The 25,897-nt window shown below is 37.9% G+C and overlaps 1 protein-coding gene across 1 annotated transcript in view; it reads left to right on the top strand.

The window, feature by feature from the left end:
* LOC128653988 (cytochrome b-245 heavy chain) overlaps positions 1–25,897 on the top strand; it is a 171,023-nt gene that overhangs the window by 67,817 nt on the left and 77,309 nt on the right. Inside the window, exons 5-6 of the mRNA XM_053707605.1 lie at positions 924–1,072; positions 6,117–6,307. Coding sequence (XP_053563580.1) covers positions 924–1,072; positions 6,117–6,307 — 340 coding nt within the window. The remainder of the gene's footprint in view (positions 1–923; positions 1,073–6,116; positions 6,308–25,897) is intronic.

Below are 25,897 nucleotides of genomic sequence, written 5' to 3'. Positions count from 1 at the left end.
ATCATGAAAGATTTTTGTTTTTCTTACTTGACTGTCCCTTTAAGAGCTATGATGTTCAAGAAATATCATTTAAATATTGTCTTGTTGACTATTTTTTTTGCTCAAGATCATTAAATTGCGAATGGTTATTTTACTAGTTTAAGCCACAAAGTAATAAAGTAACAAGCTTTTACATGGATTCTTCCATAATACACATTCTGAGTAAGACAAGCTGATGTTGGGTGTCCATAAATCATACTAACAACGTTTTATTTTAAGAATTGATTGGTAATAACCATAAGGTTGCTTGAGAACTTTCATGTCAGATGGATTACTTTATACAACTTGTTAAAGATAATACGCAAGGCATATTGGCATTTGAATCAGAACCAAAGGTTTCAATATCTTCATAATCTAGACTTCCTCTTTACTTCACACAAGTGTGTTGAATTAGCAGTTTATTGCTGATTTAGTAATTTAAAAGCTGGGTGTAATTGTAATTGCATTCCACACCATGAGTGTGTGTGTGGGGGGGGGCATGTTACCTTGGTCATTTGGTAAACACTTCTATAGTTGTAAGGACAGAAAATTATGTTATTGGATTGAAGTAAAATATGGCTGATGCATTTTATTCTATTATGAACTCTCAATAAAAATACATTATTTTATAAATAGAAGGTCTGGACTACAGAATAGTTATTTTTTATTTTTTTGTTAGAACATTTATTTATTTAAGCTTTCAACGATAAAACAGCCACATTATAGTTACATAACATTTTTTATTTTAAAACAAGGCATAAACAACTAAAGAAACAAACTTAGCTCATAGAGGGTTAACAAAAAACCTTATAAGGAGTCTTTATGCCAATCTTGCAGTGCGAAAGAATAGGTATTTTTAATATAATGAATTATACTAATTTTACTACTTTTATTTATTTATTTAGCTATCCATACTGCAGCACATTTGTTTAATGTAGAGAGATTAGTGGATTCACGTATAGAGGCTAAAAATGGAACTATCGAAGCTGTCCTGTCTGCCCTTGGTGATCAAGAGGGTGAGAGTTATCTGAACTTTGTTCGTGAAAAAGTACCAGTAAGTCAACTTTTGAATATATACCTTGTTATAACAGTACATAAATCATAAATGGTTTAATATAAATCTCTCTGTGCTTTATACCTCTATAGCCTAAGCTAGTGCTCCATAATTCTAGGATGCCAGTAAGACATGGCTTCTAGAATTTTACCTCTAGTTTCTATAGAAGTATAAATACACAAAGCAAAGACCCAGATTATTAATAAACAGTGATTATTATAAACTAAAAAAGAAGCAACAAATCACTCCACAGCTCACAACACCATCTACATAATAAATATACTGTAGATGGACTGGAAAATAATATAAATTTATTTTTAAAATCCAATAAACTGCTCCAGTTATAAAGGTTCAACACATATTGGCAGAACACTTTCTCCCTCAAGAACTATTTGTTTACCATTTTAATACTAAATAGTTGGCCCCTTAAAGGGACACTGAATCCAAAAAATGTATTTCGTGATTCAGATAGAGCATGCAATTTTAAGCAACTTTCTAATTTACTCCTATTGTCAAATTTTCTTCATTCTCTTTATATGTTTATTTGAAAAGCAAGAATGTAAGTATAGCTGCCAGCCCATTTTTGGTGAACAACCTGGGTTGTCCTTGCTGATTGAACAGCACCAATAAAAAAATGCTGTCCATGGTCTGAACCAAAAATGTGTTGGCTCCTTAGCTTAGATGCCTTCTTTTTAAAATTAAGATAGCAAGAGAACGAAGAAAAAATGATAACAGGAGTAAATTAGAAAGTTGCTTAAAATTGCATGCTCTATCTGAATCATGAAAGAAAAAAATTTGGTTCAGTGTCCCTTTAAGGAAGGTAAAAAAAATATTGTATTCAAAAATGGAGGTTTTGCAATTAAATTTATGTTCATGGTTTGAACACAAACAAATCTTTCAGGAAGATAATCTGTACAAAAAGTGTTGTTATATCTTAGTGGATGTAGCAAGTTATTACTATTACTCTTGTCAGAGGACCAAGTTTAAGTTGAATTGAAGAAAGTTATTTTCCTCTCTTTTTAGTAGTCATGTATAAGAGCTTATGGTTAAATATCCTAAGCCTACAACCATATTCATTGAGTAAGTGTACTTGGCTTTTCTGTAACACCTTGTGTAGCAAAGCTACTTAACTTTTCATCATTGAATATGATATTTAAACTAGTAGTAGTTATTTATAAGCTAGATATAACATTTATCTGTCACTTGTGCTACCCAAGTCCTTGAAAAACTCTTAGTTGTATTTTTATTTACATACATGTATTTGTATGTGATCAAATCCTATGATTAATCTACAAAAATCCTAATTTAATGTAATTGTGTTTCCTATTGAACAGCATTAGATATGTTTTTCTAATGAAGGAAACACAAAAGTCCTGTGCTTAGCATCTGAGTAGTTAAATCTGCAGTACACACAATTTCATTTGTGATTGTGAGTAAATGCAATGGTTGTCACAAAATACTAGGGGCCAGATTACAAGTATAACTATGTGTGTTCATCAAAAATTGTGTTTTTGGTATTTTGTATCAATTTTTTGTATCAAAGTCAATAATTTTGGTGAATTCAAAATGGCAACGGCAATGGGCGCGATCCGATATACGGCGTAGTTTGCGGCGCAAACGTGGGAACCCGCGTCGCCCGCAGTTTCAGCTCGCAACTCGAGCTATCCCATATACGGCGCCGTCAGATGCTAAAGTGCCGTAAGTCGGATAAACCAGCGATGTCCAGAAATCTGTGCAAGTACAAATTTCTGGCGTCGCCAGTGACTTACAGCACGTTAGAAACTGCCGGCGCCTACAAAACCTGACTAAAGTCTAAATCACCCGCACTGTCTAACACGCCTCCCTAACATAGCCCGACACGTCTAACCTTCTATCCGCTATCCCCCCTCACTAGCCTAACAATAAAATATGTATTAACCCCTAAACCGCCGCTCCCAAACCCCGTCGCAACCTAATAAAGTTATTAACCCCTAAACCGCCGCCAGCTATATTAAATCTATAACCCCCCTAAAGTGAGCCCCTAACACCGCCGCCATCTACCTTACCTACCCCCTAAAGTGAGCCCCTACCCCGCCACTATCTATTTTAAAATTATTAACCCCTAATCTAATCATTCTACCCCGCCGCCATCTATATTAAATTATTTAACCCCTAAAATACTAAACTATCCCTACCACTAAACCTAAGTCTAACCCTACAAATAGCCCTGAAAAGGGCTTTTTGCGTGGCATTGCCCCAAAGTAACAGCTCTTTTGCCAGCCCTTAAAAGGGCTTTTTGCGGGGCATGCCCCAAAGAATTCAGCTCTTTTGCCAGCCCTTAAAAGGGCTTTTGGCGGGGCTTTGTCACAAAGTAAACTGCTTTTTTGCCTACAATCTACATCCGTATATTAGGGTTAATATAGTTTATATCGTTATTATATTATATATATATATTAAGTATAATAACCCTATCTAACTCTAACATCCTAACTAAACTCTTATTAAAATAAATCTAATATTAATATTATTAATTAAAATATTCCTATTTAAAACTAAATACTTACCTATAAAATAAACCCTAAGATAGCTACAATATAATTAATAATTACATTGTAGCTATGTTAGGGTTTATATTTATTTTACAGGTAAATTGTTAATTATTTTAACTAGGTATAATAGCTATTAAATAGTTATTAACTATTTAATAGCTACCTAGTTAAAATAATTACCCAATTACCTGTAAAATAAATCCTAACCTAAGTTACAAATACACCTACACTATCAATAAATTAAATAAACTACAAATATCTATCTAAAAATACAATTAAATAAACTAAACAAAATTACAAAAAAAAAAACCACTAAATTACAAAAAATAAAAAAAAGATTACAAGATTTTTAAGCTAATTACACCTATTCTAAGCCCCCTAATAAAATAATAAAGCCCCCCAAAATAAAAAAATTTCCCTACCCTATTCTAAATTAAAAAAAGTTTAAAGCTCTTTTACCTTATCAGCCCTTAAAAGGGCCTTTTGTGGGGGCATGCCCCAAAGAAAACTGCTCTTTTGCCTGAAAAAAAAAACACAATACCACCCCCCAACATTACAACCCACCACCCACATACCCCTAATCTAACCCAAACCCCCCTTAAATAAACCTAACACAACCCCCCTGAAGATCTCCCTACCTTGTCTTCACCACACCGGGCCGAACTCCTCATCCGATCCAGGCGATGTCTTTATCCAAGCGGCAGCAAAGTCTTCTTCTATCCGGCAGCATCTTCCATCAAACGGCATCTTCAATCTTCATTCGTCGCTCCTCCGACGCGGAGCATCCATCCCGGCCGACGACTGAACGACGAATAAGGTACCGTTAAATGACGTCATCCAAGATGGCGTCCGTCGAATTCCGATTGGCTGATAGGATTCTATCAGCCAATCGGAATTAAGGTAGAAAAATCTGATTGGCTGATTGAATCAGCCAATCAGATTCAAGTTCAATCTGATTGGCTGATTGGTTCATCATGCCTCATACCATTAATATAGGTGCGGCGGTGTAGGGAGGGCAGCTTATAGGGCAAAAGAGCTGTTAACTTTGGGGCAAAGCCCTGCAAAAGGCCCTTTTAAGGGCTGGTAATAGAGTTTATTACTTTATGGATATTAGATTAGGGGTTAATAATATTAATATAGCTGGCGGCGGTGTAAGGGGTCAGATTAGGGGATAGATCAGGTAGATGGCGGCGGTTTTAGGGGCTCACAGTAGGGGGTCAGTTTATGTAGATGGCGGCGGTTTAGGGGTTAAATACTTTATTAGGGATTGCGGCGGGAGATCGCGGTTGACAGTTAGATAGACATTGCGCATGCGTTAGGTGTTAGGTTTATTTAGCAGCTAGTTTAGAGAGTTACGGGGCTCCAATAGTCAGTGTAAGGCTTCTTACGGCTGCTTTTTGTGGCAAGGTGAAAATGGAGTAAGATTTCTCCATTTTCGCCACGTAAGTCCTTACGCTGTATATTGGATACCAAACTGCGCGGGTTTGGTATAACTTCCTATGGACCAAAAAACTACGGACGACGGCAGAAATATACGCGCGTAACTTCTAGGTTACGCCGTATATAGGATACCAAATCCGCGCAAATATTGGCATCGCCAGCTTTTGCGGGCGACGATTTTTATCGGATCGACCCCAATATATTTTATTTTAATCTATTGCTTATAAATACACTACCTTTATTTTTATTTTATTTTTGTGTGTTTTTTGTCTTTTTTGCCAAAATTGATATTGGATTTGGTAGGTATAGTGAGCAATTGGTAAGTATAGTTGCACCTATAGCTAAATGTAATATTATTTTGTAATGATTAGTAGCAAGGCCTGGTGCATTGGTGTATATTATGTTAGCTAGAAAAAGGTGAACAGAGATAGAAGACATTATGTGGGTCAACAGCACAGAGATTTCTGTAGTATTTTTAGTAGCATATTGTTACACTCATTAACATCATAAACATAGAGATTGTCCTACTTCCTCAGATGCCTTGTGCAGGTAATGTCTTATCTCAGTATTTCTAAGTAGTTATACATTTAATCCTAAGTATCCTCCTAATAGAATTTTTTTTTCCCATAAACTATTATTAAATGTGTGAAAATCCTCTTGGACGACTAACAGTAAAAAAACTCCATTAGGCAAACACAGGGAGGTTTGATGTTGGGTAGATTTAGACTTTTTAAGGAAATTAGATTTTACAACTCAACTTGATGTATCTAATGTTTAGGCACACTTTGGTCTAGCTCATATGTGACCTGCATTTATTAGCAGCAGGTCTGACAAATTGTCATCATGCCTTTCACTCCTCAAAATTATTCCCCGATATTTTAATGCAGCATTCTCTCATTTAATGTAGACAAAAATAGGTTATTTAGAATGCATGGCTTAACCATTGACACATTATTGTCTCTTGTACACTAAAGCTTAGATAACTGGGCCCACTAGAAAACAAGATTAATGTGCCAAGCATGAAAAACAAATAAATCCAATGGTAAATATATATATTTTTTAATCTCTTCTTACAGAATCCCGTAGGAGGAATTCATGTTGCTTTTACCTTCCTGGCTGGTCTCACTGGTGTGGTGATCACATTGGCATTGATTCTAATAATCACATCATCTACCAAAACGATTCGCAGATCATATTTTGAAGTCTTCTGGTTTACACACCACCTTTTTGTTATCTTCTTCATTGGCCTTGTCATCCATGGAGCTGGGTTTGTATACTTATATCATAGTAGGTTTGACTCTAACAAGTAAAATATTTGTATGTGTTATTTCTCTACAGTATTCATGTATACACTTGTCATAGTACTCTAAATTATAGTTTTAAATGCCCGATGATTGTGCTATAGATGATCTTAAGTACATGGAAGGCTGTATAAATCAATTTTCAAGAGATTCTTTAATATATTCCTTCATTGCAAAGATCTCAAGAAGAGACCAACAATAGGCTTGACCATGAGGTTGATTAACTCCAGGTATACGGTCAATGGATCAATTTTGGGGCTGATAGGGATGCAGGGCATCAGCCTCCCATTCAGAAAACACATCAGACCAGACAGTTTTTTTATATTGCAAAGGAAGCAATTTCTGTATTTTAGGTTCAGATATAGTAATATCAGAAAAATAAAATTATATGTGCAGGCCTCTTCATCCACAGGGTCCTTTAGAAAGTGGCAATATTATGCAAGTATCCCCAGAAAATATATTATATTGACTTTAAGTCATGGGTAACCCACAATAACATTAAAAAGCAAAGCCTGTATTATATTCAGTACAAAAGAGTCCAATATCAGTAGACATGTGCATGGTGAAAATATTCGGTTCAGTTCAGATCGATTCAGAATTTTTCGAAGTTCGGTTCGTATTGATTCGAATTCGGAAAATTTTGAATCGATTCGTTTCGGATTCGTCGGAAATTCGGAATTTCGGTAAGTGTGGGATTAGACTAGTATTATGTACTGTATATTAGGTGTAACCCATAGCAGAGTGATATAACCTAATATACTGTACAATACTAGTGTAATCCATGGCCATCCGAATTTACAGAATAAATCCGAAGTAATTCGTATTTATTTGCGAAATTCTGCAGTATTTTAATTCGGAAATTCGGTTCGATCCGAATCGCAGAATTTTCAGAATTTTCAGAATTTCCGAATCGAACCGAACCGAATTGCACATATCTAAATATCAATTATTAACAAAGCAGTCTGATGAGGCAGTCCCTGAACCAATAGGCCTCACATCAATAATCTGAACTGTATGGCAGGAAAAGACTAATAAACTATAGGATCTTTTTTCTTTGTGAAAGGCATATTCTTTTTTTGCAAGCAAATAACTCTTGCTTTCATGCCTAGATGGATGCAAATGCATCTCACTGATGAGGCCCAGAGAGGTTGAAACAAAATACATCTGGCCTTTATTGTTAGCCATCATTAAAAGGTCAATTACCTGGTGTTTGCTAAGTGTTTTTTGTCAGCATCAGACTGATATACTGCATACATATTCTCTGTAAAATGATTTCTGAGCTAAAAGAGAGTGCACCTGGAATGGCACTGGTCACCTTTTGCCAGCTTTTGTCCAGTTTCAGCTGAATGTGTCTTTATATATTTTTTTGTTCCTGTATTAACCCCATAAAGGTAATATGTTTTTATCAAGCAGTTTGATGATGTGCTGAATGCAGACAAAGGTCACAAGTGAGCATGCGCACTATCTTCCTGAGAGACAGGGTATAAAAACATTAAGAAGAGCATGGTAGAGAAAAAGGGCAGTGATTAAATCTTCCATCAAACACTAGCAACACGGAATAAGCAAATAAAGGAATCTACTGCACATTAATTATTAATATAATAATAATCAGGACCGTACTGGGAACAAAAATAGGCCAAGGCATTTAAAGAAATAGAAGCCCCCTCCTCTTTTGTTATATAACCATACATCAAAACTGACAAGTATAATGCACTAGTTTGAGTTACAAAAAATACTTAGTTTGTAACCTTCCCCTCTCACTGTATTTTTTTAATATTAAAAAAAGTAAAATGCAATAAAAAAATGGAAGCTGTTGAAGTTCACATTTAAATCAGGAATAACCACTTATTGCTCATCAGTCTGTTACTCAAAGTAGCAGGCAACTGAATAGAGTGGGGACAAAAACACAGCAAGAAAGTGAGAGGCAACAGACCCTGGTCCACAATTGGCTCCAGCAAACTAGGCAAATGCCCTGTATACCCTATGCTCAGTCCAGGGCTGATAATAATGGTAATAATGGTAAAAATACCTTGCAGATTATATTTACTGTACTTGCAGCGCACAAAAAGTTGCTTTACTTGCTGCACTGCAGTACTCTTGATTATTATGATAAAGTGCTATTCTAGTCAGTTCTTGCCATAGGAACTGCTGACCATTTAAAATATGTTCTTATACAAAGGCAAGTACCTAGTTACAGTTAATCATAGGAAGCAAACAGCTTTTTAAACTAGTACATACAATGCACTGGGGCTATTGGGCCAGTCTTTTCACTCTGCTTAATTCCCACAAAAGATTGGTAGTGTATGAGAAAAAAACTTAGATAAAGTCAAACTTATAAGAAAACAAGACAATCAAGCACAAAAAGATCAATCTTTGTGTATTACTAAATATAAAAATAAATATAATGAATTTTGTGGAATCCTGAAGAGTAACCTACAAATCTTACAAGCTGATGCTAAACTAACAAAGGAATGGATGTCGATATGTAGCAAGGAGAGCAAAAACTATTCATTATAGAGATTTTCGGCTAGATTACGAGTTGTGCGTTAGGGTTAAAAAGCAGCGTTAAGAGGTCCTAACGCTGCTTTTTTATGCCCGCTTGTATTACGAGTCTTGCAGGTTTAGGGGCAGCGCAAACTTCTTTGGCCTTACCGCAAAATGACTTACTTAAACTTCGTAAAGTCTTTTTTCTATGGGACTTCCATAGCGCCGGTATTACGAGTCCTAACGCATTTAAAAGTCAGTAGTTAAGAGTTTTATGGTACAACGCCGTAACATAAAACTCATAACTAAAGTGCTAAAAAGTACACTAACACCCATAAACTACCTATTAACCCCTAAACCGAGGCCCTCCCGCATCACAAACACTATAATAAACTTTTTAACCCCTAATCTGCCGCTCCGGACACCGCCGCCACCTGCATTATATTTATGAACCCCTAATCTGCTGCCCCCAACATCGCCGACACCTACATTATGTTTCTTAACCCCTAATCTAATGCCCCCAATGTTGCCACCACTATATTAAAGTTATTAACCCCTAAACCTAAGTCTAACACTAAACCTAACACCCACTAACTTAAATATAATTTAAATAAATCTAAATAAATATTCATATCATTAACTAAATTATTCCTATTTAAACTTAATACTTACCTATAAAATAAACCCTAAGCTAGCTACAATATAACTAATAGTTACAGTGTAGCTATCTTATGGTTTATTTTTATATTACAGGCAAGTTTGTATTTATTTTAACTAGGTAGAATAGTTATTAAATAGTTAACAGTTATTATATAAATAGTTATTTAATAGTTATTAATAGTTAATAGTTATTAAATAGTTAACTATTTAATAACTACCTAGTTAAAATAAAGAAACATTTACCTGTAAAATAACACCTAACCTACGTTACACTAACACCTAACACTACAATATAATTAAATAAATGAACTAAATGAAATACAATTACCTAAATTAAATTAGCTAAAGTACAAAAAACCCCCACTAAATTACAGAAAATAATAAACAAATTACAGATATTTAAACTAATTACACCTAATCTAATAGCCCTATTAAAATTAAAAAGCCCCCCCCCAAAATAAAAAAAAACCCTAGCTTGAACTAAACTACCAATAGCCCTTAAAAGGGCCTTTTGCGGGGTATTGCCCCAAAGTAATAAGCTCTTTTGCCTGTAAAAAAAAAATAAAAACAAACCCCACAACAGTAAAACCTATAATAATATAATGTAGGTGTCGGCGATGTCGGGGATGGCAGATTAGGGGTTAATAAGTGAAAGATTAGGGGTGTGACTCGGGGTTCATGTTAGGGTGTTAGGTGTAGACATAACTTTTATTTCCCCATAGGAATCAATGGGGCTGCGTTACTGAGTTTTTTAATGCTGCTTTTTTGCAGGTGTTAGACTTTTTTTCAGCCGGCTCTCCCCGTTGATTCCTATGGGGAAATCGTGCACGAACACGTACGACCAGCTCACAGCTGTCTTAAGCAGCACTGGTATTGGAGTGCGGTAATGAGCAAAATTTTGCTCAACACTCACTTCTTGTCTTTTAACAACGGGTTTCTGAAAACTCGTAATACCAGCGCTGCATATAAGTCAGCGGTAAGGGAAAACTGCTCGTTAGCACCGCACAGCCTCTAACGCAAAACTCATAATCTAGGTGTTTAAAAAACAAATAAATTTAATAAACATACTTTTTTTTATGTGGACATAGTAAGGGCTGCAAGTTAATCAATAGAGACATGTTATCCTTTAGCACAGGCAAAAGATATTAAATCCACACTAGGATGTAATACTGTAATAGTTACTATTTTTTTCATAAATGGAAAGAGTCCACAGCTGCATTCATTACTTTTGGGAAATAAGAACCTGGCCAGCAGGAGGAGGCAAAGACACCCCAGCCAAAGGCTTAAATACTCCTCCCACTTCCCTCATCCTCCAGTCATTATTTGCCTTACGTCCCTGGAGGTTGGCAGAGAAGTGTCAGAAGTTTGTTTTTGTCACTTATGGAGGGTAGTACTCTTCGACATGGGACAGGATTTTTAAGTAATCCTGACAGTCTCTCAGTGAGGGCTTGGATGAAAGTTAGAGTCCGAAGATGCAGGAAGAGTCTTTCTGCAAAACCATCCCGACTCATTTTAACAACTCCACAAGCAATCGGCATTGTCAAACTTTGCTTCACTGCCTGCTTTCTTCTCTCAAGTCCATGGCGGAGGTGAGGCTACTATTCGCCACACTTGAAGGGTCGTGTTCCTGTTCCACGGCGTAGATTCCGGTAAGATCGTTTCATTTTACTTCTTGTATGTACTGTAACTCATTTGTTCCTGCAAACTCACATGAAAAATACAGGGTCTCAGTGGGACTACTTTAGTATCTTGGAATCAAGGGTTAATATCTCCTGAGGGGGATTATTGAACAGGTTTTTTTAATCATGTTTGTTATGTGATTCAATCTGCTTATGTGTAGTGTTAACTGGGTTAACATAACGGCCTTTTGAAGTGACACGACCTTACGGTTGGGCATTCTTTCTTTGAACTGTAAGGTTCACCTTGTGACCGGGTGTGTCTACGTTTTGGTCTCCCGTTTCCGCATTCCTGACATTTGCTGGTGTCTGGTTCCTAGGAGGTGGTGAGTGCCCTAGCCATTGTGGGTGTTAGGTGCCGTTTAAATTTTTCCCTGGGAGGTCTGTTTTTTTATATCTGATGAGGGAATTATGTTCCTGGAAGATTGTTTAATCTAAACATTGGTGGGGCCCGGGCTTCTTGTCCTGATCTTCCAGTTGTCAAGGATTTTACACGTTTTCTCTTTATGGATCCCGCTGTGGGATGTTACCAGACCTTATGATCCTAGGACTGGCCTGGGGATTGCAGTTTATGGGGTATTTTAGCTTAGCCCTTGTTCTGGCTGTTCTGTTTTACAACTTGGCCAGATTTACTGAGAGCTGGGGCTCCTTGGGGCTTGTCTTGTGCCGGATGATACAGTTCCCTTGGGACAGCCAACTAACGTGACCTGATGGTGGGCTTTCCTGCCTAGCAAACCAAAGGTTTGCAGTTGCTCAGCTGTCACTTTTGTGCCTGGTATGTGTGATAGCACGATGGTGTTTTAAGGGGTTCTTCCGTGTTCGTCAGTGATGTGGCCTTGCGTCCTCTCGGTTCTTTCTACAACTTCCTGTCTTATGGGCAGGTTTTTATTGATGCTCTCCTTTTCAGGGGGCTCGTTATCCTCCTTGCGGAAGTGTAGTTCCTTTTTTAGGGGCCTCTCCTGTGTTAGGGAGGTTGGAACAGATGTTTTATCTGGTTCGGGGATTGGTCTGCTGTTTGAGTTGTTTCTTTCCATCTGGGGAGCTGCTGGCTCTGCATTGAGACTGTCGGGTGGCATTGCTAGATCCCTTGGGTCTATTGCCAGCTTGATTGTCTTTAAATTGAAGTGGCTGTGTCCATTCTTCTGCCCTTTTGGGGGCCGGTTTTGGGGTTCCTTTCAGTTCCCTTGCTTTCAGATTTGCCACTGTTTGAGCTGGTCCGGCTAGGTGTAAGATCTGAGATCTGTTGTTCATCCTCAGGTCTTGGGGATGACTGTGGACCTTTTTTAGAGGTTCTGTGCCTCTCCCCCTTTGTGATCTGTGAGTAGGCTTGGCCGCCTGGATTGCCTGGAGAGTGCCCTCTGTCTATGGAGGTTGGGCAATTTGCTATTTCGTTCGGCCGCTTCTTCCTTACAAATAGTGTTTTCTCTCTGTCCTCCTACGGATGGCAGCATGTTGCTGGACTCAGATATTTATTCTGAGTTTGTTACTTGTAATTTTTTCTGACGTTTGAGGATTTTGTCTTCAGCTGTCTTTTTCGGTGCTGTTGCAAGATGTTCGGTAGATGTTCTTCTCCTTGATGATGCCCGTGGCTCCTTGTGGGTTGGGTGTCGTCTCCCCTTGTTCTTGGGATCCATTCGGGTCTCTGTGGACTTGGCCTTCCTTTGAAGGAGATTTTTTCCTTTATGGATTTTGCTGTACCTTTGGGTATCCCTTTGACTTACCCTTGTTCTCTCCCTTTTGGAGATTTTGGTACTGTACTAGGAAGGGTTGTGTGGGGACCGACTGCTGGGTGACGGTTCTCCTGGAGGAGTGTTGACTACTTGGGGTCTCTAATTAGGCTTTCAGACTATCTGCGGGTCAGTGTCCTTGGGGCCTTTTCCTTCTAGTTTGTTTTTTGCCCGGCTCCGACGAAGCTGGGTTTGGTTGGGTTGTGGTGTTTTCAGGCCTGGTGCCCTCAGAATGGATCGCCTACTGTACCCTCCCGTTTTTGCATTCTGTGTCCTCTATAGCTTGGGTATTGTTTTCCCAAAAGCAATGAATGCGGCTGTGGACTCTTTCCATTTATGAAGAAAAACTTAAATTATGCTTACCCGATAATTTTATTTTCTTCAGAGGGAAAGAGTCCACAGCTCCCCACCTGTATTTTTTTCTGTGGGGCGTCTTTATTTTTTAATTTTTCTGGCACCTTTTTTACCCTGGTATTTCTTCTACTGTTCCTTGTTCCTCGGCAGAATGACTGGGGTATTAGGGGAGTGGGAGGAGTATTTAAGCCTTTGGCTGGGGTGTCTTTGCCTCCTCCTGGTGGCCAGGTTCTTATTTCCCAAAAGTAATGAATGCAGCTGTGGACACTTTCCATCTGAAGAAAAGAAAATGATCAGGTAAGCATAATTTAAGTTATTATCTACCTCATTACCTGCACATACTGTCTAGAATATGGGCAAGATTACAAGTTGCGCAGCAAATCTGTTTTTCACAGTTGCATTTTCAGTCTCATTCAAAGCCATAGAGCATATTAGATAGAAGGCAATAGGTGATGACAGAGAGGCAAAGCTCTCCAAAACAGAGGTCTTCTGGATATTCACAATTCAAACGAGGAAACCAGGGGGCCTTAATTCATGGTGGGATGTAGAGTTGCTTATACATTAAAGCAGAGATAAAGCTAATGTATTGACAAAAGGGAGGAAGGGAAAGGGAATGGATTGTTTTTTTTTTCTAGTGACAGTTCCTAATAACATAGAAATATGTATACAAATACAGAAGTCACTTTAAGGATATTCTATTACTAGTTTGTTTTTTTTCCTTTCTCTTCTCTATCCCTTCCTCTTTTATCTTTTAGACTACAGTTGAGTAATACCATATAGAATGCAGATGATTGTACTGAGTATACTGCAAATACAATCAATAGTGACTTTCTTTCATGACAAGTTGCTTTGTTAGTGGTAGGTTTATAGTTAATTAACCACAACAAACTGTATTCATTGATAACACATTAGGAGCTTTGTATATCCACAGAAATTCAGTATAAAATGGATAATTTTTTAACTCCTAGAATATATGTAAATATAAAAGTTGCCAAGACATTAACTATAAGTACTGCTACCAATATCTCTGTGTTAGCCCTTTTGTTCCAGTCTTCCAGATTGTTGTATTGGTTGAATGTTTGAATGCCTGGGTGGACATGAGGTGACATTGCTGCTGTTCGAAGGGTGGATGCAAAAGCAATTAAAGGGACACTCAGGTTTTATTAAATTTTCATGATTCAGATACAGCATGTAATTTTAAACAACTTTCCAATTTACTTCCATTAAAAAAAAATGTGCACAGTCTTTTATATTTACACTTTTTTGAGTCACCAGCTCCTACTGAGCATGTGCAAGAACTCTGGGGGAGTGGAAATATACATAACTTTGAAATGTGTTGGAAAAGAATCTACTACTCATTTGAAATTTAGAGTAAATGCTATTGTATTGTCTTGTTATCTTGCATTTGTTGATTATGCAAATCTACTTTGTTTACTGGTACTTTAAGGGAATAGAGACAGAGAGGAAGAGTACAGATATTTAGTACTTAAAGGGACAGTATACTGTAAAATAGTTTTTCCCTTAATGTGTTTACAATTGCTTTTTTTACCAACTGCAGAGTAAAAAATGCATGAAAATTAGCTTTTTAAGGTTTATTTCTGTATATTAAAGCTCTGATTTTGTGTTTTGAAGCCACAGCCTAATAAAATAGGTTGAGCTTGTAGGTATAATCAGATCTCATTACTGTATCACATTGTGCACATATACCTGCTTCTTTATCTTATATCTGTCCTTAAAACAATCACCAATACTTTGAGAGAACAATGGAAAATCAACATTTTATTACCTTATCTCTGCTTTATCACACTGGGAGTGTAATTTCTTCTGCTGGCTGTGTTTACAAAGCTTATCTATAGCTGGTACGCGCGGCCACAAACTTTCAGAATAGGTGGGGATACCACATGCTAAATTAACCATTTCAAATGCCAATATAAGGGTAAAGGAGCTACTTGTAAACAATTTAATACACTCTAGCAGGTAAAGTGGATCATTGGGAACAAATTAAAGGGGAGAACATTTTTGAGTAAACTGTCCCTTTAAGGTAGAAATTGTAGAAAGATCAAGTCTCCTTTTAGTTAGTGATGCAGGAACTTGAGAGGGAACACAGATCAATGCTCTTCCACTATATTTGGTACTTCCTATGAGAATGGGTGACGGAATCAAATCTTATATTACTGAATTTATATGACTTTTTATGAATAATCTGTGTAGGAGCTGTAAGTCATCCATTGAAGTATTTCCAGAGTTTACTTTAAGATGTTTAAAGGGACATTCTGGTGAAAATGTAAATGCACATAGATGAATGACAGTTTTGAATAGAAACATATTTCCAATATATATGTGTTTGCAAAAATGCTTCTATTAAAAGTTATAACTATTTTAGTGTTACTATTTTTCTATGCACGTGCATGTGAAGCATAACTAGATATTCGCAGTGCACCAGCATTTAAAGTGCTGCAGCTGCTCAGAGCACCAGTGGGGCTTGTATCATGTCAGCAATTAACAAATTGAGTTATAACCAGATGGTATAAGCACCTTAGTGGTGCACGGTGCATACTTAACCCCTTAAGGACCAGCGACGTACCCTGTATGTCGCTGGCCTTTTTTTTGGGACTTGATTGTTTTATAACGTGGTCTTGCCACCAGCGTTGAGACTGCTCTATTCCACAAAGCCTGCTGGAGGGAGGGCATTAATAGCGTGTTCTTGCTAGACTTGTGCTATTATGGCCTGAAAAAACCCTTAACGACCAGTGACATACAGGGTACATTGTGGTCATTAAGGGGTTAAATACACTTTTAAAACAACTATAGCTTTTATTAGAATAAATAATACATGTATATTATAAAAATGCTTCTAATCAAATCTGAAATGTTTCCAATTTTGTATTCCAATTTTGGCTGGAATGTCCCTTTAAGTAAAAATGACTGGAGAACAAATGCACTTGCTTGGGTTGACAACTGCTCATATCAGGTTAGCAAAAAAAAAAGATGGAGATGCACATAAATAAATCTAATGCTAACAGAAGAAACAAAAAGATAGGCAGATTATTTTCAAGAATATACAAGGAGTGCAGAATTATTAGGCAAATGAGTATTTTGACCACATCATCCTCTTTATGCATGTTGTCTTACTCCAAGCTGTATAGGCTCGAAAGCCTACTACCAATTAAGCATATTAGGTGATGTGCATCTCTGTAATGAGAAGGGGTGTGGTCTAATGACATCAACACCCTATATCAGGTGTGCATAATTATTAGTCAACTTCCTTTCCTTTGGCAAAATGGGTCAAAAGAAGGACTTGACAGGCTCAGAAAAGTCAAAGATAGTGAGATATCTTGTAGAGGGATGCAGCACTCTTAAAATTGCAAAGCTTCTGAAGCGTGATCATCGAACAATCAAGCGTTTCATTCAAAATAGTCAACAGGGTCGCAAGAAGCGTGTGGAAAAACCAAGGCGCAAAATAACTGCCCATGAACTGAGAAAAGTCAAGCGTGCAGCTGCCAAGATGCCACTTGCCACCAGTTTGGCCATATTTCAGAGCTGCAACATCACTGGAGTGCCCAAAAGCACAAGGTGTGCAGTACTCAGAGACATGGCCAAGGTAAGAAAGGCTGAAAGACGACCACCACTGAACAAGACACACAAGCTGAAACGTCAAGACTGGGCCAAGAAATATCTCAAGACTGATTTTTCTAAGGTTTTATGGACTGATGAAATGAGAGTGAGTCTTGATGGGCCAGATGGATGGGCCCGTGGCTGGATTGGTAAAGGGCAGAGAGCTCCAGTCCGACTCAGACGCCAGCAAGGTGGAGGTGGAGTACTGGTTTGGGCTGGTATCATCAAAGAGGAGCTTGTGGGGCCTTTTCGGGTTGAGGATGGATTCAAGCTCAACTCCCAGTCCTACTGCCAGTTTCTGGAAGACACCTTCTTCAAGCAGTGGTACAGGAAGAAGTCTGCATCCTTCAAGAAAAACATGATTTTCATGCAGGACAATGCTCCATCACACGCGTCCAAGTACTCCACAGCGTGGCTGGCAAGAAAGGGTATAAAAGAAGAAAATCTAATGACATGGCCTCCTTGTTCACCTGATCTGAACCCCATTGAGAACCTGTGGTCCATCATCAAATGTGAGATTTACAAGGAGGGAAAACAGTACACCTCTCTGAACAGTGTCTGGGAGGCTGTGGTTGCTGCTGTACGCAATGTTGATGGTGAACAGATCAAAACACTGACAGAATCCATGGATGGCAGGCTTTTGAGTGTCCTTGCAAAGAAAGGTGGCTGTATTGGTCACTGATTTGTTTTTGTTTTGTTTTTGAATGTCAGAAATGTATATTTGTGAATGTTGAGATGTTATATTGGTTTCACTGGTAAAAATAAATAATTGAAATGGGTATATATTTGTTTTTTGTTAAGTTGCCTAATAATTATGCACAGTAATAGTCACCTGTACACACAGATATCCCCCTAAAATAGCTATAACTAAAAACAAACTAAAAACTACTTCCAAAACTATTCAGCTTTGATATTAATGAGTTTTTTGGGTTAATTGAGAACATGGTTGTTGTTCAATAATAAAATTAATCCTCAAAAATACAACTTGCCTAATAATTCTGCACTCCCTGTATAATTTCCTGCTATCACAGCCGATAAAAGCAATAATAATGCCACCCTGCACTGTGTGGTAAGGGCTCTCTACTTGTGGAACAAAATGTATTTCCAAGAAAAAAGATCAACCCTATGTAATATTAAAAGTTAGACGGAAGTCCATTAATTGTGCACAGATTAACGTTTGAATTCCCAGATAGAAATTAAAAAAAGAAAAAAAGGAAATACTATCATGTGCAAAATAAATCACACAGCTTGTTATGGGGATTAATATTTGAGGCTGTTCTAATCCATAACAAACCCAATTTTCACATTGTTTTAAAACATTTTATTTTACTTTACCCAATAAAACCCTGCCATATACTGGCCTTTTAACAAATGGAGGACTATTGATAGTGCAGAGTGCACTATAAATATCGATGGCCGTGCTAGGATTATTACGCAAATTGGTAATACAAATCCATGTAAAAGAAGAATAGGCCAGAGAATGTTTAGTGTGGCCAACATCCTTTTAGCACACCCTATACTGCGCTAACCATTACTCAAATTACAAGTTGAAAGTTATGTATATATATTTGTATCTGTGTGTGTGTATGTATATATATATATATAATTAATAAAGGTAGGAGAGAGATAAAAATTATCAGAATCTATACTTCCAATCAGATTCTCTATTTAATAGGATCTATAATTAATAGTGGTGCAGACCCTCAAAATTGTATTTAATCAAAAAGAAAAGAAACCATAGGACTTTGGAAAATCCTATATAAAGTGAGAGAATTAGGCACTCTTTTTATAAATAAATTTATTTAGGAAGATACATCATTCTAAATAAATTTGATTATAAAAAGAGTGCTGAATTCTCTCGCTTTATATAGGATTTTCCAAAGTCCTATGGTTTCTTTTCTTTTTTTTTTTTTTTTTTTTTTTTAATTTTTTTTTATTGAGGTTCACCAAACATATCAAATAAAAGTTGAGACAAACATTATTACACGATAATGACACAATAGTTCCATTGACAATAATTAGTACATAGTTTTAAAGATGTTACGAACTGAGAGTTAATACAATCTAGCTATACGATAATGAGACTTAATCTTCAGTCCAATGTAGTTCTTGTCATTTAGGAAATTCCCCGTAAATGATTAGTCTCTATTCGGATTCTATCTATGAGGTGATACCTCATTTTCCTTTTTTCCATTCAAGAATGTATAACATTGTATGTGCAGGTAAGAGTGTTGACCGGAAGATTCCGGAGAGTGAGAGAGAGAAAGCGTTAGAATAGAAGGGATGAAGAAGAGAGGGGAAGGGAGAAAAAAAAAAAAAAAAAAAAAAAAAAAAAAAAAAACGACACCAGTGACGGAGGGAGAGGAGGTTTGGTAGTCCCTGGAGCAGGGTCACCCAACTTAGGAGAGGACCTCGGTCCCTAGCTAAATGGACAACAATACTATATGGTTTTGTTCCAGTATGCAACTAAAAGATCATGGATATCTAATTTGTGGACTTTCAGGTAATGGTATCTCTCTAATAATAGCAGATCCTCCACCTGATTCCGCCATTCCTGCTCTGAGGGGATTGTTTGTGTTTTCCAGTATTTTGGAATGATCTTTTTGGCCGCTGTCAACATGAGTAGAAACAAAGCTCTTTTGCCCCTTGCTGTTAGTTGGGGCACAGAGCAGAATATTAAAGTCTCAGGTACTTGCAGAACCGCTGTTCCCAGCACGTCCGACATAGCCTGGAACACCGCCTTCCAGTAACAAGTCAAGCGGGGACAACTCCACCAGATATGAAGGAGGGAACCCACTTCCCCACACCCTCTCCAACAAGTGTTGGTCGTGCCGGGGAACATCTTACTCAGTCTTAATGGTGTCAAATACCATCTGCTGGTTAGCTTAAGGTGAATTTCTTGTACTTTTGCTGAAACCGAGGAGCACCTAATGAGCCTAAATGCTCTCAGCCACTTTTCAGGATCGATTTCTTGGTTCAGTTCCCGGTGCCATGAAGTTGTGTATGATGGGAGAGAGGCTGTGGAGGGGGCAGCGATAAGTTTATATAATTTGGAAATCAAATGGTTAGGGTAACTAGGATGTATGCAAAGTTTCTCAAAGTGTGTAAGGGTTCTCCCAAAGTCTGATCTGTGTTTATGGTGCGAAATGTAGTGAATCAGTTGGTTATATCGGAGCCATGAGGAGAAGATTCCCCCATGTGTCTCTGCTAAAGTCTGTTGTGATTTCAACCCACCCTCCTCAGATACGAAACTGATAGAACCGGTCCTAAGAGGATATGGTGTCAATATTTTACTTTTCAGTTTATGGTAAGGAAGATCAATGTTTTCTAGCAGCGGGGAAAGCGGGCCTATTTTTGAGGAGATGTGTGTCGTGGTAGACATAATTCTGTCCCATTCCGATAGAATATGTGCTGTAATTAGGTATTGTTGAATGTGTTTAGGTCTCTGTTGTGCCGGGGTCCAGGCCAATGTCGCAACATTATTTACCTTAAGTATGTTTCTATCTAATTGGAGCCATGTCTTATTCTCAGTGTTATGGGCCCATTCTACTATGTGGCGGAGAGCTATTGCTTGTTTATAAGCTGAGAGATTCGGAATCCCCAACCCCCCGCTATCTCTAGGAAGGTATTGTGTTTTCTTTGGAACTCTGGGGTGGGTGCCGGTTTCTTTTCTTTTTGAATATATATATATATTTAAGTGACTTTGAACATGAGATGGTTGTTATTTGCCAGACGGGCTGGTCTGAGTGTTTAAAAAACTGCTTATCCAATCGGATTTTCACGCACAACCTTCTCTAGGTTTTACAGAGAATGGTCAGAAAAAGAGAAAATATCCAGTGAGCGGCAGTTGTGTGGACGACAATGCCTTGTTGATGTCAGAGGTCAGAAGAAAATGGGCAGACTGATTTGAGATGATAGAAAGGTAACAGTAACTCAAATAACTACTGGTTACAACCACGGAAAGCAGAATACCATCTCTGAATGCACAACACGTCGAACAGCAGATGGGCTACAGCAGCAGAAGACCAAAACCGGGTGCCACTCCTGTCAGCTAAGAACAGGAAACTGAGGCTACAATTTGCACAGGCTCACCAAAATTGGACAATAGAAGATTGGAAAAACGTTGCCTGGTCTGATGAGTATCGATTTCAGCTGCGACATTCAGATGGTAGGGTCAGAATTTGGCGTAGACAACATAAAAGCATGGATCCATCCTGCCTTGTATCATCGGTTCAAGCTGGTGGTGGTGGTGTAATGGTGTGGAGGATATTTTCTTGGCTCACTTTGGGCCCCTTAGTACCAATTGAGCATTGTTTAAACGCGACAGTCTACCTGAGTATTGTTGCTTACCATGTCCATCCCTTTATGACTACAGGGTACCCATCTTCTGATGGCTACTTCCAGCAGGATAATGCACCATGTCACAAAGCTCAAATCATCTCAAACTGGTTTCTTGAACATGACAATGAGTTCACTGTACTCCAATGGCCTCCACAGTCACCAGATCTCAATCCAATAGAGCACCTTTGGGATGTGATGGAATGGGAGGTTTGCATCATGGATGTACAGCTGACAAATCTGCAGCAACTGTGTGATGCAATCAAGTCAATATGACCAAAATGTCTGAGGAATGTTTCTAACACCTTGTTGAATCTATGCCACAAAGAATTAAGGCAGTTCTGAAGGCAAAAGGGGGTACTAGCAAGATGTACCTAATAAAGTGAGCGGTGAGTATATATATATATATATATATATATATATATATATATATATATATACACACATACACACACAGACACACATATATGTATATATATATATATATATATATATATATATATATATATATATATATATATATATATATATATATATATATACACACACACACTTCCCAGTTAGACACCTTGTTATATAAAATATCAATTTTAAAAACATTGAGTATGTTTTTAATAGAAATACTATAAATAGCTATGTTCTTTGCTTAGGGGAAAATGTTCTTTCTATTTATACTTATATAGCTATAACTATAGATAAACATTTTCTTCTAAGTGAAGAACATAGGTATTTAAAGTATTTCTTAATGCTCTTTTGGCTTTAGCGCAGTTGCCACAGGCACCTTCAGGTTAGCTCCATGCATGCACTGGGGCCAGGAGACTGGTTCAGGAACATCTGTTGTGCAGGTATTCCAAAGGAAGAATCAGAGTGTGTGGAATCATAGGTGTTTCATGTGTAAATGTTCTTTGGGCATGGCTAAGCAGGACAGAGAGGAAGAGGTTTCCTTCCCTTGACAAGCGCCTTCACATATTGGGGGTGCTGCCTAACACATCTGGTTGCTATGAACCCCTGTGCTGCTTTGTGTGATTTACCTTTTTATGTTTCTTTGCTTCTATTTATAAGAAGCACTTACCCAATCCTTCCCTTTTCGCACTGTTATAGGTCTAGGTTATTTCTTAGATTTATTCCAAACTGAAGAACGAGGTTTGCTTGATTAAGATCTTATGAGGTTGTGAGTAACCTTGGTGTTGAGCTATATCTTTTTTAAACAAATGATTGTAAATGCTTCTACAGATGCAACAAAAACTGAATTAAAAATATTAATTGCATTCATTCTATTGCTTCAGGGTTTCCTTAAAAGTGAATGATTATCTCATTCTGAAATATCTTTCAGCCAGATTACGAGTTTTGTGTTATGGCTGGCTCACTAATAACTTGCAAGTTATATCCACAGCTCACCTTTAATAGCGCTGCTATTACAGGTTTGCAAAAACCCAGCGTTTGCGGGCGATATAGCTGCATTGAGCTCCATACCGCACACAAATATAAGCACTGCTTTGAGCTGCTTTGATGTGCTCATGCCCGATTTCCCCATAGACATCAATGGGGAGAGCCGGCTAAAAAAAAGCCTAACACCTGCAATCGATGTCTATGGGGAAAGAAAATGTATGTTTAAACCTAACACCCTAACATAAACCCCAAGTCTAAACACCCCTAATCTGCCGCCCCCAACGTCGCCACCTACATAAATGTATTAACCCCTATTCCGCCGCTCCCCGACATCGTCGCCACTAGAATAAAATTATTAACCCCTAAACCACCACCCCCCCGCATAAAAACACAATTTAAATATAATTAACCCCTAATCTGCCGTCCGCCCACTCCGCCGCTATAATAAACCTATTAACCCCTAAACCTAACCCTAACAAAATAACGGCTAGATTACGAGTTTTGCGTTAGAGGCTGTGCGGTGCTAACGAGCAGTTTATGCTCACCGCTCACTTACAGACAGCGCTGATATTACAAGTTTTTACAAACCAGACAAGAAGTGAGCGTTGAGCAAAATTTTGCTCATTACCACACTCCAATACCAGCACTGCTTAAGTCAGCGGTGAGCTGGTGTAACGTGCTCGTGCACGATTTCCCCATAGGAATCAACGTGGAGAGCCGGCGGAAAAAAAGTCTAACACCTGCAAAAAAGCAGCGTAAAATTCCTTAACGCAGCCCCATTGATTCTTCAGGGGAAATAAAAGTTATGTCTACACCTAACACCCTAACATGAACCCCGAGTCTAAACACCCCTAATCTTACACTTATTAACCCTAATCTGCCGCCCCCGACATCGCCGACACTTAAATTATATTATTAACCCCTAATCTGCCTCTCGCGACACCGCCGCCACCTACATTATACTTATGAACCCCTAATCTGCTGCCCCCAACATCGCCGCCACCTACATTATATTTATTAACCCCTAATCTGCCACCCCCAATGTTGCCGCCACCTACCTACACTTATTAACCCCTAATCTGCCGCCCCAACGTCGCCGCCACTATTATAAACATATTAACCCCTAAACCGCTGCACTTCTGCCTCGCAAACATTAGTTAAATATTATAAACCCCTAATCTGTCGGCCCTAACATCGCCGCCACCTACCTACATTTATTAACCCCTAATCTGCCGCCCCCAACGTCGCCGCCACTATATTAAAGTTATTAACCCCTAAACCTAAGTCTAACCCTAAACCTAACACCCCCTAACTTAAATATAATTAAAAGAAATCGAAAAAAATATTCCTATTTTTAACTAAATTATTCCTACTTAAAACTAAATACTTACCTGTAAAATAAACCCTAAGGTAGCTACAATATAACTAATATCTAGCTTAGGGTTTATTTTTATTTTACAGGCAAGTTTGTATTTAGTTTAGCTAGGTACAATAGTTATTAAATAGTTATTAACTATTTAATAACTACCTAGTTAAAATAAATACAAATTTACCTGTAAAATAAAACCTAACCTAAATTACAATTACACCTAACACTACACTGTTAATTAATTAAATTAATTCCCTAAATTAACAACAATTAAATACAATTAATTAAAATGATCTAAAGTACAAAAAACCCCACTAAATTACAGAAAATAATAAACAAATTACAAGATTTTTAAACTAATTACACCTAATCTAATCCCCCTAACAAAATAAAAAAGCCCCCTCAAAATAAAAAAAGCCCTACCCTACACTAAATTACAAATAGCCCTTAAAAGGGCCTTTTGCGGGGCATTGCCCCAAAGTAATCAGCTCTTTTACCTGTAAAATAAATTACAAATCCCCCCAACATTAAAACCCACCACCCACACAACTAACCCTACTCTAAAACCCACCCAATACCCCCTTAAAAAACCTAACACTAACCCCTTGAAGATCACCTTACCGGGAGAAGTCTTCATCCAACCGGGCCAAAGTCCTCAACGAAGCTGGGAGAAGTCTTCATCCAAGCCGGGCGAAGTGGTCCTCCAGACGGGCAGAAGTCTTCATCCAGACGGCATCTTCTATCTACATCCATCCAGCGCGGAGCGCGTCCATCTTCAAGACATCCGACATAGAGCATCCTCTTCTGACGAATGAAGGTTCCTTTAAATGACGTCATCCAAGATGGCGTCCCTTCAATTCCGATTGGCTGATAGAATTCTATCAGCCAATCGGAATTAAGGTAGAAAAAATCCTATTGGCTGATGCAATCAGCCAATAGGATTGAAGTTCAATCTTATTGGATGATCCAATCCGTCAATAGGATTGAGCTGGCATTCTATTGGCTGTTCCAATCAGCCAATAGAATGCCAGCTCAATCCTATTGGCTGATTGCACCAGCCAATAGGATTTTTTCTACCTTAATTTCTGGTGGCTGATAGAATTCTATCAGCCAATCGGAATTAAAGGGACGCCATCTTGGATGACGTAATTTAAAGGAACCTTCATTCAGTGTTAGCCGTTGTCAGAAGAGGATGCTCCGCGTCGAATGTCTTGAAGATGGACCCGCTCCCCGCCAGATGGATGAAGATAGAAGATGCCGTCTGGATGAAGACTTCTGCCCGTCTGGAGAACCACTTTGCCCGGCTTGGATGAAGACTACTCCTGGTAAGGTGATCTTCAAGGGGTTAGTGTTAGGTTTTTTTAAGGGGGTATTGGGTGGGTTTTAGAGTAGGGTTGGTTGTGTGGGTGGTGGGTTTTAATGTTTGGGTGGATTTGTCATTTTTTTTACAGGTAAAAGAGCTGATTACTTTGGGGCAATGCCCCGCAAAAGGCCCTTTTAAGGGCTATTTGTAATTTAGTGTAGGGTAGGGCTTTTTTATTTTGGGGGGCTTTTATATTTTGTTAGGGGGATTAGATTAGGTGTAATTAGTTTAAAAATTTTGTAATTTGTTTATTATTTTCTGTAATTTAGTGTTTGTTTGTACTTTAGATAATTTTATTTAATTGTATTTAATTGTTGTTAATTTAGGGAATTCTTTAATTATAGTGTAGTGTTAGGTGTAATTGTAACTTAGGTTAGGTTTTATTTTACAGGTAAATTTGTATTTATTTTAGCTAGGTAGTTATTAAATAGTTTAATTTAGTAAATTAAATAGTTCTATTTAGTAACTATTCTACCTAGTTAAAACCTAACCCTAAGTCTAAGCCTAACCCTAACGTAACCCTAACACCCACTAACTTTAACATAATTAAAATAATTCCAAATAAATATTACAAATAATAC

The sequence above is a fragment of the Bombina bombina genome, chromosome 3 (assembly GCF_027579735.1).
Source record: "Bombina bombina isolate aBomBom1 chromosome 3, aBomBom1.pri, whole genome shotgun sequence".
In the NCBI taxonomy this organism is placed as follows: Eukaryota; Metazoa; Chordata; class Amphibia; order Anura; family Bombinatoridae; genus Bombina; species Bombina bombina.
Note: the sequence above shows the minus strand (reverse complement) of the source record. Positions and strands in the feature narration are given on the sequence as shown.